The following is a 15,335-nucleotide window of genomic DNA, read 5'->3' as shown; positions in this document are numbered from 1 at the left end:
CTCGGTTGCCTGCTTTTTGATCGCTATCTGCTGGTGGGATGCCTTTCCAGGCCACAGGGGAAGAGGATATGCTCAGTTCTGATATGACTTTATGAGCTGGGGTAGGGGGATCCCCTTTTATCAGGAATAGGGGAGAGAGGATGGGGGAAGAGGGGGGGGTAGGACCAGGAGGCGAGGAGGGAGGAGGCTATGATTGGGATGTAGTGAATAAATAAAATAAAATAAAAAAGGTGAAAAGACAAAACTCTGACTTCCATGGGAAATCACAGACTTGATAGGCTGATTTTTGCTAGAATTAGAGGATTTGCTGTGGGCACAGATAGATTATCACAATAAGAGGTAGAGGCCATCAAGATGTGTCTTACAAATCTACAGCAGTGCCAATTCACAAAGTGACAGTGATTATAAAGTGCACAATGGATTCAGATCTTCTTGTGACAAATAGCCTGCTTTCTCATTCATGAATATTTATTTCTTCACCTGGCTTATAAGTTTATGCACCAGTTATTGGCTGAATGCTTAGGTTCAAGGCTAAGACATGGCTGTTGTCTTAAAGGAAAAATATCTGCTGTTCTGTTCTGGGCTTATTAGATTTTCTTGACAGAGTAGTGGTTGGAAACAACCTTTTACAAACACAATTGACCATGACCTCATGGACACACTTTAAAATTTTAATTTATAATAAACAGAGCAACGGATTCGTTGAAAGGTGGTCAGGATGCCAGGGAACCTTTGTGAATAAGATTTAGAAAGCCACTGCATTTTACTGCCATAGTAAGTCTCCTCATGGAAATAGGAGATGTGATTGCTCTGTTCCAAATATTCTCAGCGTCACTCACAATCAAGCAGTAGAGAGTCTGCTTCCAGCTCACTCTGCTAGGCAACTTGTCTTAAAATTGTAGACTGTTCCAACTTTTCCCATTCTGATAGAAATTGAATGCAGTTGCTTAAAAACTCACCTGTCATGGCCTCTAAAATTAGTTGTTTACCAGCTTGCTGTTGCCAGCTTTTCACCAAACTTTTTACTCTTCCAGCGAGGCAGAGCTTGAGTTCTGAATTACCAGAGGGAGTTGGATGAAAGTCCTCTTTGAAGTTTCCTATATCACACTTTAAGTGATTAAAGTCTTTTTTTTTTTTTAACTATGAAGTTTAAAACAAGGGAAGGAAGGAAACAAATCAAGGCAGGAGAAGGAAGTAGAGGAAAAGTCGGTTCTATTAGTCTTATGAAATATTGGAAGAGAGTGGGTCTCTTTTTTGAAAAAGTTCCTGAGACCAATGTAGCCAAAGGGCTGGAAATTTTGCCTAAGTGCTAATGAAGAGGGTGAGTGCCAACTCACTACTTGGTATCAATTTCTTAGGATACATCACCTTCATGATTACAATGGGAATGCAGCAGGAGTGAAGAGAGACTCTACCGTTTCCTCATCACTTGGTCCAGTAGCAACAGGAATTCAATAAAATGGATTCATTACACTTGAGCCTAATGGATGGTGGGAAGGAGTTGTTTAATCTCTGACATTTCAGAATCATAAATTTTAGAACACAGAACCTGACAAGTAGTTGTATTCTCACAGTGTTTTAAAGACTTCCTGCTGCATATACTTATTGCAAGACATTGCTCCAGGAAGCCTATTGCTAGTCACCAAGTTAAGTACTAGTTAGTATTAGTTGTTATATCTGGTCCCTACCTTCCTTTGGTGAGCAGAGTGGTTGGCTGTGTTGCACTTGAGAAAGCAATTCAAGCTGATTGTTGACAGCTAAGAACTAATACCTCACTGATCCCGTCTTCAGGTTTGGTTTGCACAAATTACAGCATGATACCACTGCTGAGTACCATGCCCCCCTCTATGGCAATACTTTCATATATAAAATCAATTTTACTACTAAGACCTGAGGTGAAGGTGCAGTGCAAGAGGTCTGCTTATTTGCTAAGGTTCTGTCTGGCAACCAGTACCCTGTTTGACAGTCATTGAGATAAGGTTTATTATGATGCAAGGCACATTTGGGATTCTATTTCTTTAATGGCAAACTTCTGTAATGAGTAAAAAGACATGAAATCAGAATCAAATCTTGTTAAATAGAGGACATGAAAGAGGAAGACAACAGAAAGGTCTGAGAAAAAAAAAAGAGACAAAGCAGGAGTGGAAAAAATAAGAAATGCAGGACTAAGCCATTTGAGAGAGTGGACATTACTGTTGTTTTTCAGTGTCTTGGGTTTTGCACTGACAGTCCTCAACATCTCCACATGCACCTCCCACCTGGCCCACACCCACTGAACCTCTATAATATGGACCTAGATCTTCATTGACTTTTCTTCCTATAAATTTAATGTCTTTGGCTTCCAGTTATTCAAATCTCCATCTTTACAAGCTCCAATAATAAATTAATTTGCATAAATATGAGAATGGTTTAACATGCTTTTTTTCCAGTGTACTTTCATCAGAAGACAGGCCTTCACTGTATGCTTAACTTTCTTACCCAACAGTGTGTTATGTGGGGGCTGGGCAGCTTTAGAAAGATGCAACCTAGCTTCTCCACATGCATCTGGGCATCCCAAGTATTGATAAAGAGTAAGCTCATGTGGGAGAGATATTCTCAGTGCATGGGCTTTATACTTGAGAAGTTTGCCTATTTTAAAATTCTGCAGTCTGAAGAAAAAACACGAAATGTAGATTTTTTTTTTCCTTTCAAACTCTTAAGTAGTTTCTTTTCAGGATCACAATGAGCTTTAATGTATTAAAATGGGCTTCCGTTTCTGGAAGTAGTACATCAAAATGACGTCCCCATCAAGCAGATTTATGAATCCACATGGATTACTGGAAGGCCGACTTGGCTGAGGATCAGGAAGGATGAATTCCAGTCACTACTCTGCCACATCTTTGGTGACCTGCCACCCCTTGCCCCAAGTCACATGACTTCTTTACCAGAACTTTCCCCTTGGATCAGCACTCTGCTGATCCCACACATTTATTCTACAAGAGAGATCTTTTAGATGATGTACCTCATGAAACAAAGCTGTGGTATACCTTTTCTTGTTTTCTCCAGAGCCAGCGAAACACTTTCATTTCATAAACTCAGCTTCATTAACTGCCCTGGGTACTGCTGCCATGTATATAAAGAGTGGAAACACAGTCTGGTTGAGCTCTATTAATTATTATTATTTATTACCTCACCTACAGATAGGCACTAGCTAAGTATTTTTTATCTCTTCCTAACTCTTGTGATAGTGGGAATTAAGTGCTTTTAGTTGTTGTCTGTCCTGTCTCTATCCCATGATACTTTTTATCCATTTACATTTCTTTCCTCATAGTCTAACTTATTCTGGACTGGAATGCTGCTCTATCTGTAGGGACTCCTTTCTCTGCAAAATGTCCTTTAGCTACACACACATATAGAAGCAGGTGTTTAATGAATATGTGAGAGAAGAATGGCCTTCCATATGTGGCATTGGAGCGAGACTATCTCAAGAACTGAGCATGCTATGAAATTCAAGGTATTTCTGTAATTATTAGATTGATTATGAAAATATACTGAAAGTAAAGGGACATTGTTTGCTTGTTATTCTTTTCTTACTTTTGTTGATATTCTTTCTTTAGAAGAGTCAGGGGTATATAAGGACTCCAATATGCAACTTCTACCTTAAGTTTGAGATTTGAATTTTTTTCTAAAGGGATTAAGAAATATTGCTTCATTTTCTGAATTTAGATATTGAACTTATTGTCAAAAAAGTATGGATTGGTGTTGCTAGAGCAAAGCCCACACCCACTTTTATCTAGTAGGAGCATTTTGAGGCAAGAACTGCAGCACTGCATTGAACAGGTAGTTTGTGAGAGTTGGTGACTGTGAATTTGAATGTGGATGCTTCTTAAAGACTTATTATTGGTCTCTTTGTGTTTCAAGGACAGTTAGTAGTAAAAACTTACCATTTTAGATGTCTGCTGATTTGATAAAACGTTTGATCAGTGATGACATTATTGAGAAATGTGACCATGAAATCACAGTTGTCTTCACAAAACACATCATGTGCTTAAGTATATTCTTACTTAGTAAGTAAGTAAGTAAGTAAGTAATTCTTACTTAGTAATAGAAGCACCAAGTCTCTGCTTTTGCATAATGAAGTCTGCAAACATCTGGAGGCACTTCTGTACTGTGCATTATTTTTTAATCTATTGACTTTATGAGCTATTAACAAAGCAACTTCCGGTATCTCCTGTCAGTGAAGAGATGTCAGACACTTTTAACTTAGGGTAGACAATGAAGCCAATGATTTAAGAGTAGTCACAAAATTTTATCCTGCTATATGTATATGACCAGTTAATTCCATGGAAATAAATAATAATTTAAGACCAAATGCAGGAGTAGTCGGGTGGGAACAGGCTTCAGCCAGACTTCTTGGTGTTAGCTGAAAGGTTCTCCATTGTGGACTCAAATAATGAAAACGAAGAAAGGAACACAATACTTTCAGATTTTGCAACAGCTGCATTATACTGTACATTTTTCACTGTGTCTTAGTTTATTTCTCCAACCTACAAGGAATATATACCATTACATAGACACGTAAAGTTTTATTATTCTCCTTGTAAATATGTATTAATTACTTAACATAAATAACACATTAACTTACCTTCTCACATTTGGACGTATTTCTGAGAGCTAATCTGGACAAGTATCAAACAGGTTAAATTTTGACACATTATGATTCAGATATCACCACAATTGTTGAATTGTGTGAAATATTCAAACATTAAAACCTAGTGACGTTCATAGGTTTGGCCTTGACTGGAGGTATTTAGCACAATCATTGTTAGAAATACAGGTAAAATAAAAGACTCACAATATGAATTAAAATTAGTTTCTTGCCTCTTAAAAATGGAAGGCAAGTTGTTATTGAAGAATACAATGTTCTGGAGTTTACAGAGGGCCAGTATACTTTATTGTTGACCACAATATACATATATACAATGCAATTTTTGTTTTGAATTGTCAAGATCAATCAAAATAAAATTGCCATTTCACTAAAAATGTAGCCTAAAGAAATGTGCCCATAGCCTTCACTATTATCTTCCTTATGCTGACAGCAAGGATACAATAGTTGCAAAACACTTAGAACCTCACATGAATTTATTTAGTTAGAAATAAAAGTCAATGAATAAAAAGATGCATTGTTCCAAATTTTGAGATGATAAAAATAAAGCAAGGTAACACATGTCCCTTCCATTTCACTGCTTCAGTCTGAGTGCTCGAGGACGATAAGGTTTGGGGGTCATGGAGGAGAGTGGAGGTTCAGGAGATGGGGGAAGGTCAAGGTTCAGAAGTCACACAAAAGGGTGAGGCTCAAGGTTATGGGGAAAGGATAAGATGCAAGAGCCACGGGCGCAGGGAAAGGTTTAGGAGTAATGGGAGAGAGGTGAGGTTAAGAGGTGATCTGCAATGGGAGAGATGTATGGGTTATAGGAGAAGGCAGAGGTTCAAGGGTTATGGGAGAAGGGCAAGACTTAAGGTTATGGGATTACTTATTTTGATACTTTATATATCTTTTTTTGAGGAAAAATAATTGGTTCCATAAAGCATTCCTATCTTCTAACATTATTTCCTTGATATTTAAAAACCTGTAAATCAAGATATACTAACATAAACTTTCTAAGTTCAATTTTGTTCTTGTTTGGTACAGACCTTTTAAATACCAGTCTAAAAAGAATATGTACACAGATGACCATTTAATTTACGGCTAAATTGTGGAAGCATAATATTTATTTTTTGTTTATTGCATTAAAATGCCACATGTGTATTAAAGTTTCATATTATTAAGGATAAGTGTCTGCTACTCTTCTTTAAAAAATCAAAACGGGCTACTAATTGGGTGTATTTTGAATGGACACTGCCATCTTCATCTTTGCTGGGCTCTTCCTGAAGAACCATTTTCAGCTGCTGTTTCTTTACTCCAAGGTTCATATTCTAAACAGGCACATAATTTTCTCTAATGAGTGGTTACATTTTCAGACAGTGGAGTTAAAGAAAATTGACAAGAAAAATAATAAGTAAATTCCCACATACATTAGTATGCTATGTCTTTCTTTTTTTTATTTAATATAATAAAAAGTGTTTTCGTATGTTCTTGGTAATACATTTGATAGTTACCTTTACGATACATCAGAAGTAACATTTTTAACAGAACTAGAAAAAGCAAGAGACCCTTGTAAGGAGATACTAACTTAAGCCATAGATATTAAAAACTACATTGCTGATGAAATAAGAAAAATACCTCTAAACTTTATACTCAGTTTTAAGTCACTTCTAAGAAATTCTTAGAACATCCCATCATTTTCCTTCTCTTAAACTTGCAGTGTGTGTAGAAAAACACGTGTATACATTACACTCACATACACACACAGACCTGCAATCCCTAGAGTTATGACTTTAAAATATACAATTAATACTTGCAGGACATTCAGCGAGGTGTGTGACTGTTGATCAGTTCTGCTAAAATAATCCTATCCTACCTCCCTGTGTTCTAGAGTGCTGTCATTCAGCTTTTCTGTAGACTGCTTAGTTTCCCATGTTTATTTACTCAATTTATATTTTAAATGTGCATACATTTAGAACAATATTTTCAATAATGGCAACACTTGGTCACTACATCAAAATCATTTAATAAATATTAAAATGATTTCAAAGTGCCGATTTAAATATTTATGTTGATGTGTTCATTTTCTTGTCCTCTCCTCTTATTAAATGACTGCCTTTCAAAGCTGACTGAAGTGACCACTGCTTACTACACACTAGGAGCAATAAGCACTGCGAAGATGGGCTTCATAGTTCTGTCTAAGGATGATTCATTTCCTTCCTTTTTTCTATTAACTGCATCCTCATTTACTTTTTATTTATTCATAGAGTCCTTATTGCCACTTGAAAAATAGTGAGTTTTGAACATTAATCACCATATTCAATTTAATGCTTGTAAGGCAATAGAAGAAAAATTCTCTGAGTTTACTATTGCTAATATTTCAATTTAATGAGAATGAAAAAATATTAAAATCCTGCTGCTTTTAAGTATCTACAGTTAATAATATCTCAGATTATATTAGATATTCATCTGTCCTATACTCATTTTTCTAATACTTGCTACTTCATCCCCAATACAATGCAGTGTGTTAAAATTCCCACAGTGAATAGACAGTCTGCCTGCTCTGCACCTTCTCTAATATAGAATTTGGACAAGTTGCCATTATGGTTTAAGCAAAGAGTATTACATTTGAACTGGATTCTTCCATTTCAGGGAAGAATGGTGCTGTGTGAGAATTTGAACACTTAAAAGGTGTAATTATCATCAAAGTGCTCGCATCTACTAAGGTTCTTAACTTTAGTAATGTGAGCAGTAAATATGCTTTCTGGCATGTGGTCACACTATATTGTTTCAGAAAATGTATTCCATAGACAGCCGTAATGCCTTCTCTTATTTTTCTTATCGTGTAAACTTACCTTGGATAATTCACATCCTTCTCACGGCCTGAAATTTTATAATGTTGTCACATCTCAAAGCATTATCAAAACTATCAATAATTGTCAGTGAAGATGTTACTACAAAAATTCAATTTTTTTTTTACCTTCCAAGTAATAATTTGAAGTTTCAGATTTTATTACACAATAACTTTACTAACAGCGCTTGTGGATAAATCATGTACTTGCACACAAGCATGGAATATTTTGAAATACTGAGACAGTTTTACTTTTTATCAGTGACTATCCAGCACTTCATTATGCCCAGCACTTCTGAAATAAGCTCTATTCCCCTCTGAAAGGGTTTTGGGAAGATGGAAATGGGATGATGACTAGTTACTGAGCAGTGTTGGGTCACTGAGTTTACTTTCTCAGTGAATTGCCAGATGTTCACTTAATTTCTGCAGGTCTTTTAATTACATACTGTAAGTTTCCACGCCTCCCATCTACTCACTGGAGAAATGGATACAGGTGAATACATTTCAGGTCTTTGTGAATGCTCATGAAGTTACACTCACAGCTGTAGTTAAAAATATTCATTTCATTAATAAAAATAAGATCAGTTATATCCTTAATCAGTTTTTCTATTTCATTGACTTTTCATTTATCTTTATCGGAAATGAGACATTATATTTAATAAAATTATTTAAGAAATTTAATAAAGCTTTATTGTAATAACTTTATGTGCTTACTTCCCAGTACCCATTTTGTATTTATATTATCTAAAGGTTTTTGTCTGGGCATTTTTTTGTTTTCTAAAATTTGAGGATTTATGCAGGATCTGGTATGCTTACATCTGTCAAATACAGCTTATTTATTTCTCCTTCTTAGTGCCAATTGATATTTAAGCTTTTTTCCCCACTTGAATTGAATATGGGTTCTGCAATCTATGTTTATGTAAGCCAGAATATTATTCAGTACTTACACAATGTTACAACGATGCACCCTCCTGCCACTATCGGGCGGCTTTTACTCCATTCTGCTGGCCTGATGGGATACAAATCTTCCGTTTGGTGGTCTTTGCATAAGTCTGATAACAAAAATAACTTCTGAACATACATTTTTCTATACATGAAACCACTGACATTCATTATTTCCATGTTATAGGAACATTGTATACTTGTGCAAGGTAAAATTTTGTAACAGGTAAAATCTCATCATCTATTGGATTAGATATCATTTTAGACAGGAAGGTAGGAGTACGTACTTGTAGAAAGGGGTGCTGAGGAGGGTGAGGAGTGTCAATGTGTCAGAATGCATGGCATACACGTGAGGGTGAGGAGTGTCAATGTGTCAGAATGCATGGCATACACGTGAGGGTGAGGAGTGTCAATGTGTCAGAATGTATGGCATACACGTGAGGGTGAGGAGTGTCAATGTGTCAGAATGTATGGCATGAGGGTGAGGAGTGTCAATGTGTCAGAATGCATGGCATACACGTGAGGGTGAGGAGTGTCAATGTGTCAGAATGTATGGCATACACGTGAGGGTGAGGAGTGTCAATGTGTCAGAATGTATGGCATACACGTGAGGGTGAGGAGTGTCAATGTGTCAGAATGCATGGCATACACGTGAGGGTGAGGAGTGTCAATGTGTCAGAATGTATGGCATACACGTGAGGGTGAGGAGTGTCAATGTGTCAGAATGCATGGCATGAGGGTGAGGAGTGTCAATGTGTCAGAATGCATGGCATACACGTGAGGGTGAGGAGTGTCAATGTGTCAGAATGTATGGCATGAGGGTGAGGAATGTCAATGTGTCAGAATGCATGGCATACACGTGAGGGTGAGGAGTGTCAATGTGTCAGAATGCATGGCATACACGTGAGGGTGAGGAGTGTCAATGTGTCAGAATGTATGGCATGAGGGTGAGGAGTGTCACTGTGTCAGAATGCATGGCATACACGTGAGGGTGAGGAGTGTCAATGTGTCAGAATGCATGGCATACACGTGAGGGTGAGGAGTGTCAATGTGTCAGAATGTATGGCATACACGTGAGGGTGAGGAGTGTCAATGTGTCAGAATGTATGGCATACACATGAGGGTGAGGAGTGTCAATGTGTCAGAATGCATGGCATACACATGAGGGTGAGGAGTGTCAATGTGTCAGAATGCATGGCATACACATGAGGGTGAGGAGTGTCAATGTGTCAGAATGCATGGCATACACGTGAGGGTGAGGAGTGTCAATGTGTCAGAATGTATGGCATACACATGAGGGTGAGGAGTGTCAATGTGTCAGAATGCATGGCATACACATGAGGGTGAGGAGTGTCAATGTGTCAGAATGCATGGCATACACATGAGGGTGAGGAGTGTCAATGTGATCAGAATGCATGGCATACACGTGAGGGTGAGGAGTGTCAATGTGTCAGAATGCATGGCATACACGTGAGGGTGAGGAGTGTCAATGTGTCAGAATGTATGGCATGAGGGTGAGGAGTGTCAATGTGTCAGAATGCATGGCATACACGTGAGGGTGAGGAGTGTCAATGTGTCAGAATGTATGGCATGAGGGTGAGGAGTGTCAATGTGTCAGAATGCATGGCATACACGTGAGGGTGAGGAGTGTCAATGTGATCAGAATGCATGACATACATGTGAAATTGTCAAAAGAACAGACTGAACAGATTTACTACAAAAGGTATTACTTAGAAATTAAGTTTAATTCCTCTTAGGTTGGAGACAGGTATTTAGAGATAGGTTAGACATAGGAATTTGTTGAACATGACAGCCAGATTTTTTCTTATGGTAGAATAACTAGCTTATGTTTTCCTTTAATTAAGATCATTTGAAATTAAGATTGTATTTTTTCCCTGCTAAGCATTTATTGCCATTGTGTTAGAGCAAGGACTCATTCTGTGAAGTGGCCAAACTAGTAACATTTTTCCACTTCAAAGTGTAAGACTAGTGGTATTTTATAAACATTAATTTCACTGGTTATACACAAAAACAAAGATGAATATATTATTGTCAGTAAACATGCTAAGGCAATTCTGAAATTCAAAGCAGGAATTGATGGGGAAAAAACAACAACAAACCAACCCTGAGATAGCCCTTTTAATATTTTTTTGACTTTAAAATAAAACATGGGAAACATTTAAAACAATGCCTTTAGAACAACCAAAGACGTCTATGGTTTAGGGTTTATAATTATTCTACAAGTAATAAAATGTTAAATGAGATGATTAAGTTGGATTTGATAGTTATTGGACAAAATTACTCTGACAATGTAATAACATGGGAAAGTGAACACTGTCACTTGAGTTTGTAGACGGCACACCTGTACAGCATAGGGTCAGATATAGTCATGTGCTTGTGCTTTATTTCTCTGCCTCCTTGAAAAAGTAGATAGTATAACACAGGGCAAACAACACACAACTTTAAAAAACTTCCTTTATTTTTCATGTCATGTGTGAAATGAGTATAATTGTATACCACTCTGACTCAAGCCCTAAGGTAGAAAGAGGCATGGTACTAAGTTGAAGGCCAGTCTGGGCAACTTATGACGTTGAGTCAAAGTAAAAAGCAAATACCTGGGTTGTATCCCAGTGTCAGAGCCTACCATATGTGAGGCTTGATCCCTATTATTTTATTTGAATTATGATTTCATAAAATCCTCACAATACATTAAAATACTTAAGGATTTAACAAGCTAAACAAATACATGGTTGGTTCTTAAGAAGGTCATAAAATTTAGATGCTCTACAGAACATAGCTATAGTCCCAGCATTAGGGAGGCAGAGGCAGGTGGATTGATGTGAGTTTGAGGCTAGCCTGGTCTACAAAATGAGTCCAGGCAACACGGAGAAACTCTGTCTCAAAAAATCCCCATACTGAAGGCATTTACTTCTCTATATATATTGTAATCAATAATTTAAAATCAACAGGGATTAATTTTGCTTTGGCTTAAACACATACACTTCTTAAGTAAATTAAAAATTTTTTGAACATATTTTTAAATCTATTTTTCATTATTTTGAAAGGTAAACTACCCATAAACTTTCAACATTTAATTCCTCTGAAGCGTGTATATTTGTTAACAAGTTGAGAGCTTTCATATTTTTAAAATTAATTCTGAAAATGTTTCAAATAAAACACTTTATCTTTTATGAGGAAAAGACCACTTAGAAAAAACTGCTTTGAAATCTGGCAGATAACTGCATGTTTTGAGTCCTGCAATTAAATACAATGGTTTTATCTAGTTCCACACAATACAGTGAAGATTTCATGAGACAGATTTACTGCTGGCAACTTCATATATTCCATATAGTCTAGACAGCATGCTATTCCAATAGACCAGACATACTTTCTTCCACAGATCGCCAGGACTTAAGAGTATCTTTTCTTTATTTCTAAGCTATACCTCTGAAAGTCAACCTGCACTATAAAAACCTGGTATGAAAAATGCACTACGTTTGCTAGTGCATTTTGATTTACATGATAGTTGTAATTCTGAAAACTTCAGGCTATTTCAACCTTTTGGAAAACAAAACCACTTATCTTGCACTAAAGTTGCTTACTGTCTCAGAAATATTACAATGCTCTTTTTATCATTTTAGTTTGTGAAACAAAAATCTTTATACTGTCAGTAGAGAAAGATTTTCAATTTATTAATTTTATCTTGGTGGCTTCAGACTCAGCAGTTGTATAAGCATCTCATTTTCTGCAAAAAAGGGATACAATCAATGCTGGCACCTTATAGTATTGTGTGAATTAATATGAAAGTGCTTTCAGCATATAGCAGAATACAATAGTTATTTTAATCTCCTAACTTGTTAGAGAATCATTTATGAAAATATGTCCTAATAATACTTCAGAGAATTTTTCTTATCTATTTATGTATTAAGAAACATTCTTACAAAAAATTTAATTTTAGAAGTTTGTCTTTTTAAAAAATGCTCACAGCTAATGGCAATAAAGCTTATGCTAATGAGAAAGAGATGTCATAATGAATATTATAATTATAGCATTGTAACTGTAACTTTGCTTTTCCCAAACATTCGAAGTGATATAAAAAGAGGTGTGATAAGCCTAATTATATTGGTTTTAACTGTTTTCCTACAGACAAGTGATGACATTCTCATTGCTGGTTAAAAAAAAAAAGTACTGTGTTCAAAACTAGGATCAAAAAAGACAGATGACATGCTCTTAACTGAGCATTAAGACCCACTGTTCAGAGAAACACAACTTTGTATCTGTAGCTCTAATTTTAGTATCAATTCTGTGCCTTCAGTTTACTCTGCTCAAGAATTAAAAATTAGTGAAAATATCTCCCTGGTTTCTTTATGGCAGGATATGAAGTTGTATAGGTGTAAACAAAAGAAGCTGAGTGTTAATCTGTACTTGGCGCATCCAAAGCATCCGAGACACCATTCTACTCCTGCACCAGTCAGTGTACATTCTTGGACACACTGCAGGAAATACTACAGTGACAGCATTGAAAACAAGAGCCACAAAATGATAGGTTCACATACATGAAAGCATGCAAGGAATAATGGTGTATTGGTATCAGTTATTATGCTATGCCACAGGCTCAGAGAAGGCCGAGGGCAGTGATTGGTGGCTGTGGCCCCTGACAGGTTTATGATGTCAGTCTTTGAAATACTAATTTTCCCATATTTTGTCTTCTTGTGTCACCTTCCTCTTTTTGTCCATGCGAGGTATTTGGAAAATCTAACATTTTTTTTCTCAAACTGAAGAAATTTATATGAAATAATATTATAAACAGATTCAAATTTTCACCTATTTTATTTTTCCAAACTTATGATGACTGGATACATCACTATATAAAATTTGTTCTAAAAATTTATGGATAAAACTCATCATTGATGCATAAACTAAGCAAGTATCTTAAACATATAAAGAAAAGTTACTTAGAAACCAAAAGCTGATAAATAAAATAAAACAAACTTAAGAAGCCAACTAAGAGATAAGTATAACATTATTCTACTGGTCTTAAAATAAGTACCAAATGAGACAGATTGCATTTTAAAAATCCAAACAGAATACGTCAAATGCTCACTAGAATGAGTATGTTAATGCTCAGCAGCATCTGTGCAAGATATGACTTAAGCCTTTGAATGAGAAGCAAGCTTCTCGGCTATGGGTGGTATTGCTGTGTGGCCAACTATCTTCTAAAAGATAGAAAATCAGTTTTATGAGTGTCAAGATAAAAAATACATAGAACTTCTCAAGTATATATTAGGTACGTCACACATACAGAGGCAATATTTTCTGAAAACAGTAAAATCAACTATAGAAAGTTTGTCTCTCTGTTGATAAATCATTTGGAATAGATAGCATTTCTCATTGTTAATCACCATTCTCGGTATAAGTACTGATGGAAATTGCCCCTTGAACAGAGGGAAAACTAAAACCAGCCCCCAAAAGCAAAAGCAGCAAGAAAACCCAAACCAAACCAAATTAACCAACCAACCAAGAAACTCTTGTGTATCTTGATGTTAGATTAAATTGTTAAATGCTGAAGATCTTTAAGGGTTGTGTCTACAAGGTGGTAAACAGCAAGTGATTAAATATTATGATCTAAATAAAATAAAGTATACTACATGTAGATTTTTCTAAACAATGTTTCCCTCAACATATTTAGAAAATATGATTAGTGTTTTATGAAGAAACTTGTGTTATGCTACTATGTGTTCCAATTACAATTCAATTCTTGAGTAGGCTTCAAACTCTAACTTCAAACTTATGCTTTGTTTTAAGTGTTAACATGGATTGACTTCCAAGCCTGTGGTCCTTCTTTAATTAGAATATTTTTTCAAGTTTATTCCTGGAAGAGACAACATAAAACATAACAGTCACCAAGTCTATTCAAAATGTTTTAAACATGCTAGATTCTCTAGTATAATACACTACCTACTATGGACTTGATCTGTTTTAATATTTAGGAAAAAATGGCAGTATGTTAAATGTGTGAGAGTTTTGGGATGTCATCATTTTACATTTGGGTTAGACTATCTTAAAAAGGATACTGACACAACTGCCCATTAGTTAAAAGGCAGTGCTTTTCCTGAAGATTTAAAAAAAAAAAACTATAAAGCTGGATGAACCAATTGAAATACTTAACGTTTTCATTATTCAGATGTTCCCAAATAGTTCACAAATTGAAAATAAAATGGCCAACCCAAAGAATTCATTGTAAATTGAATCCTATTTGTAGTTCTTCCACCAACAGTACTTTTGTTCCACTAAAGAGAAAACAAAACAAACAAACAAACCAAAAAAAAAAAGCAAAACCAGAAAACAAGACAGATTAATGATTTTCATGTATATTTATCTTCAAGCATTTTCAAAGTGGAGATGCTTCATTAACAACAGAAAGACAATTGTATGTTATCCTAAAACATTTAATATTCATTATTTCCATGAAATACACATTACTGGGGACAATACATGTATAAGTTACATTCAAGAAGACCAGGCCTCTGTGGGTTAGAAGCCACATTACTTCCTTGCTCTATGTGAGGAAGAGCACTGCCACCATCAAGGCTTTGGTTATCAAACATTCAGATGTGATTTCACTTACTTGTTGGTCTTTTACTTGATACCGAGTTAAAGGAGATTCAAACTGGTCCTCTACTGATTTCAGCAGTAGATAAGCTGGTGTAATATGGGGCAGTATTGTCTTCTATGAAAATTCTTCAATGATTTCATAGCGGTAAACATAAGTGTTAAATGTCTTTTCAAATAAATGCAGACCTACCTTGATTTTCACAATAAGCCTGTATTCATTTCCACAGAACAATGTTTTCACACAATGCCAGGCAAAATAGGTCTTAAATTTCTTAACAGAACTCATGTTTAAATAATTAAAAC

General features: G+C 35.8%; 1 protein-coding gene across 1 annotated transcript in view; it reads right to left on the bottom strand.

The window, feature by feature from the left end:
- Positions 1–5,832: 5,832 nt before the first annotated feature.
- NOVA1 (NOVA alternative splicing regulator 1) overlaps positions 5,833–15,335 on the bottom strand; it is a 136,660-nt gene continuing 127,157 nt past the window's right edge. Inside the window, exons 5-6 of the mRNA XM_084793248.1 lie at positions 8,423–8,527; positions 5,833–5,955 (exon numbers count right to left, since the gene is read on the bottom strand). Coding sequence (XP_084649374.1) covers positions 8,453–8,527 — 75 coding nt within the window. The 3' untranslated portion in view covers positions 5,833–5,955; positions 8,423–8,452. The remainder of the gene's footprint in view (positions 5,956–8,422; positions 8,528–15,335) is intronic.

Source organism: Acomys minous, assembly GCF_964271855.1.
Source record: "Acomys minous genome assembly, chromosome: 8".
NCBI lineage: Eukaryota > Metazoa > Chordata > Mammalia > Rodentia > Muridae > Acomys > Acomys minous.
The sequence above is the reverse complement of the archived record's forward strand: the minus strand, read 5'-3'. Positions and strand labels throughout refer to the sequence as shown.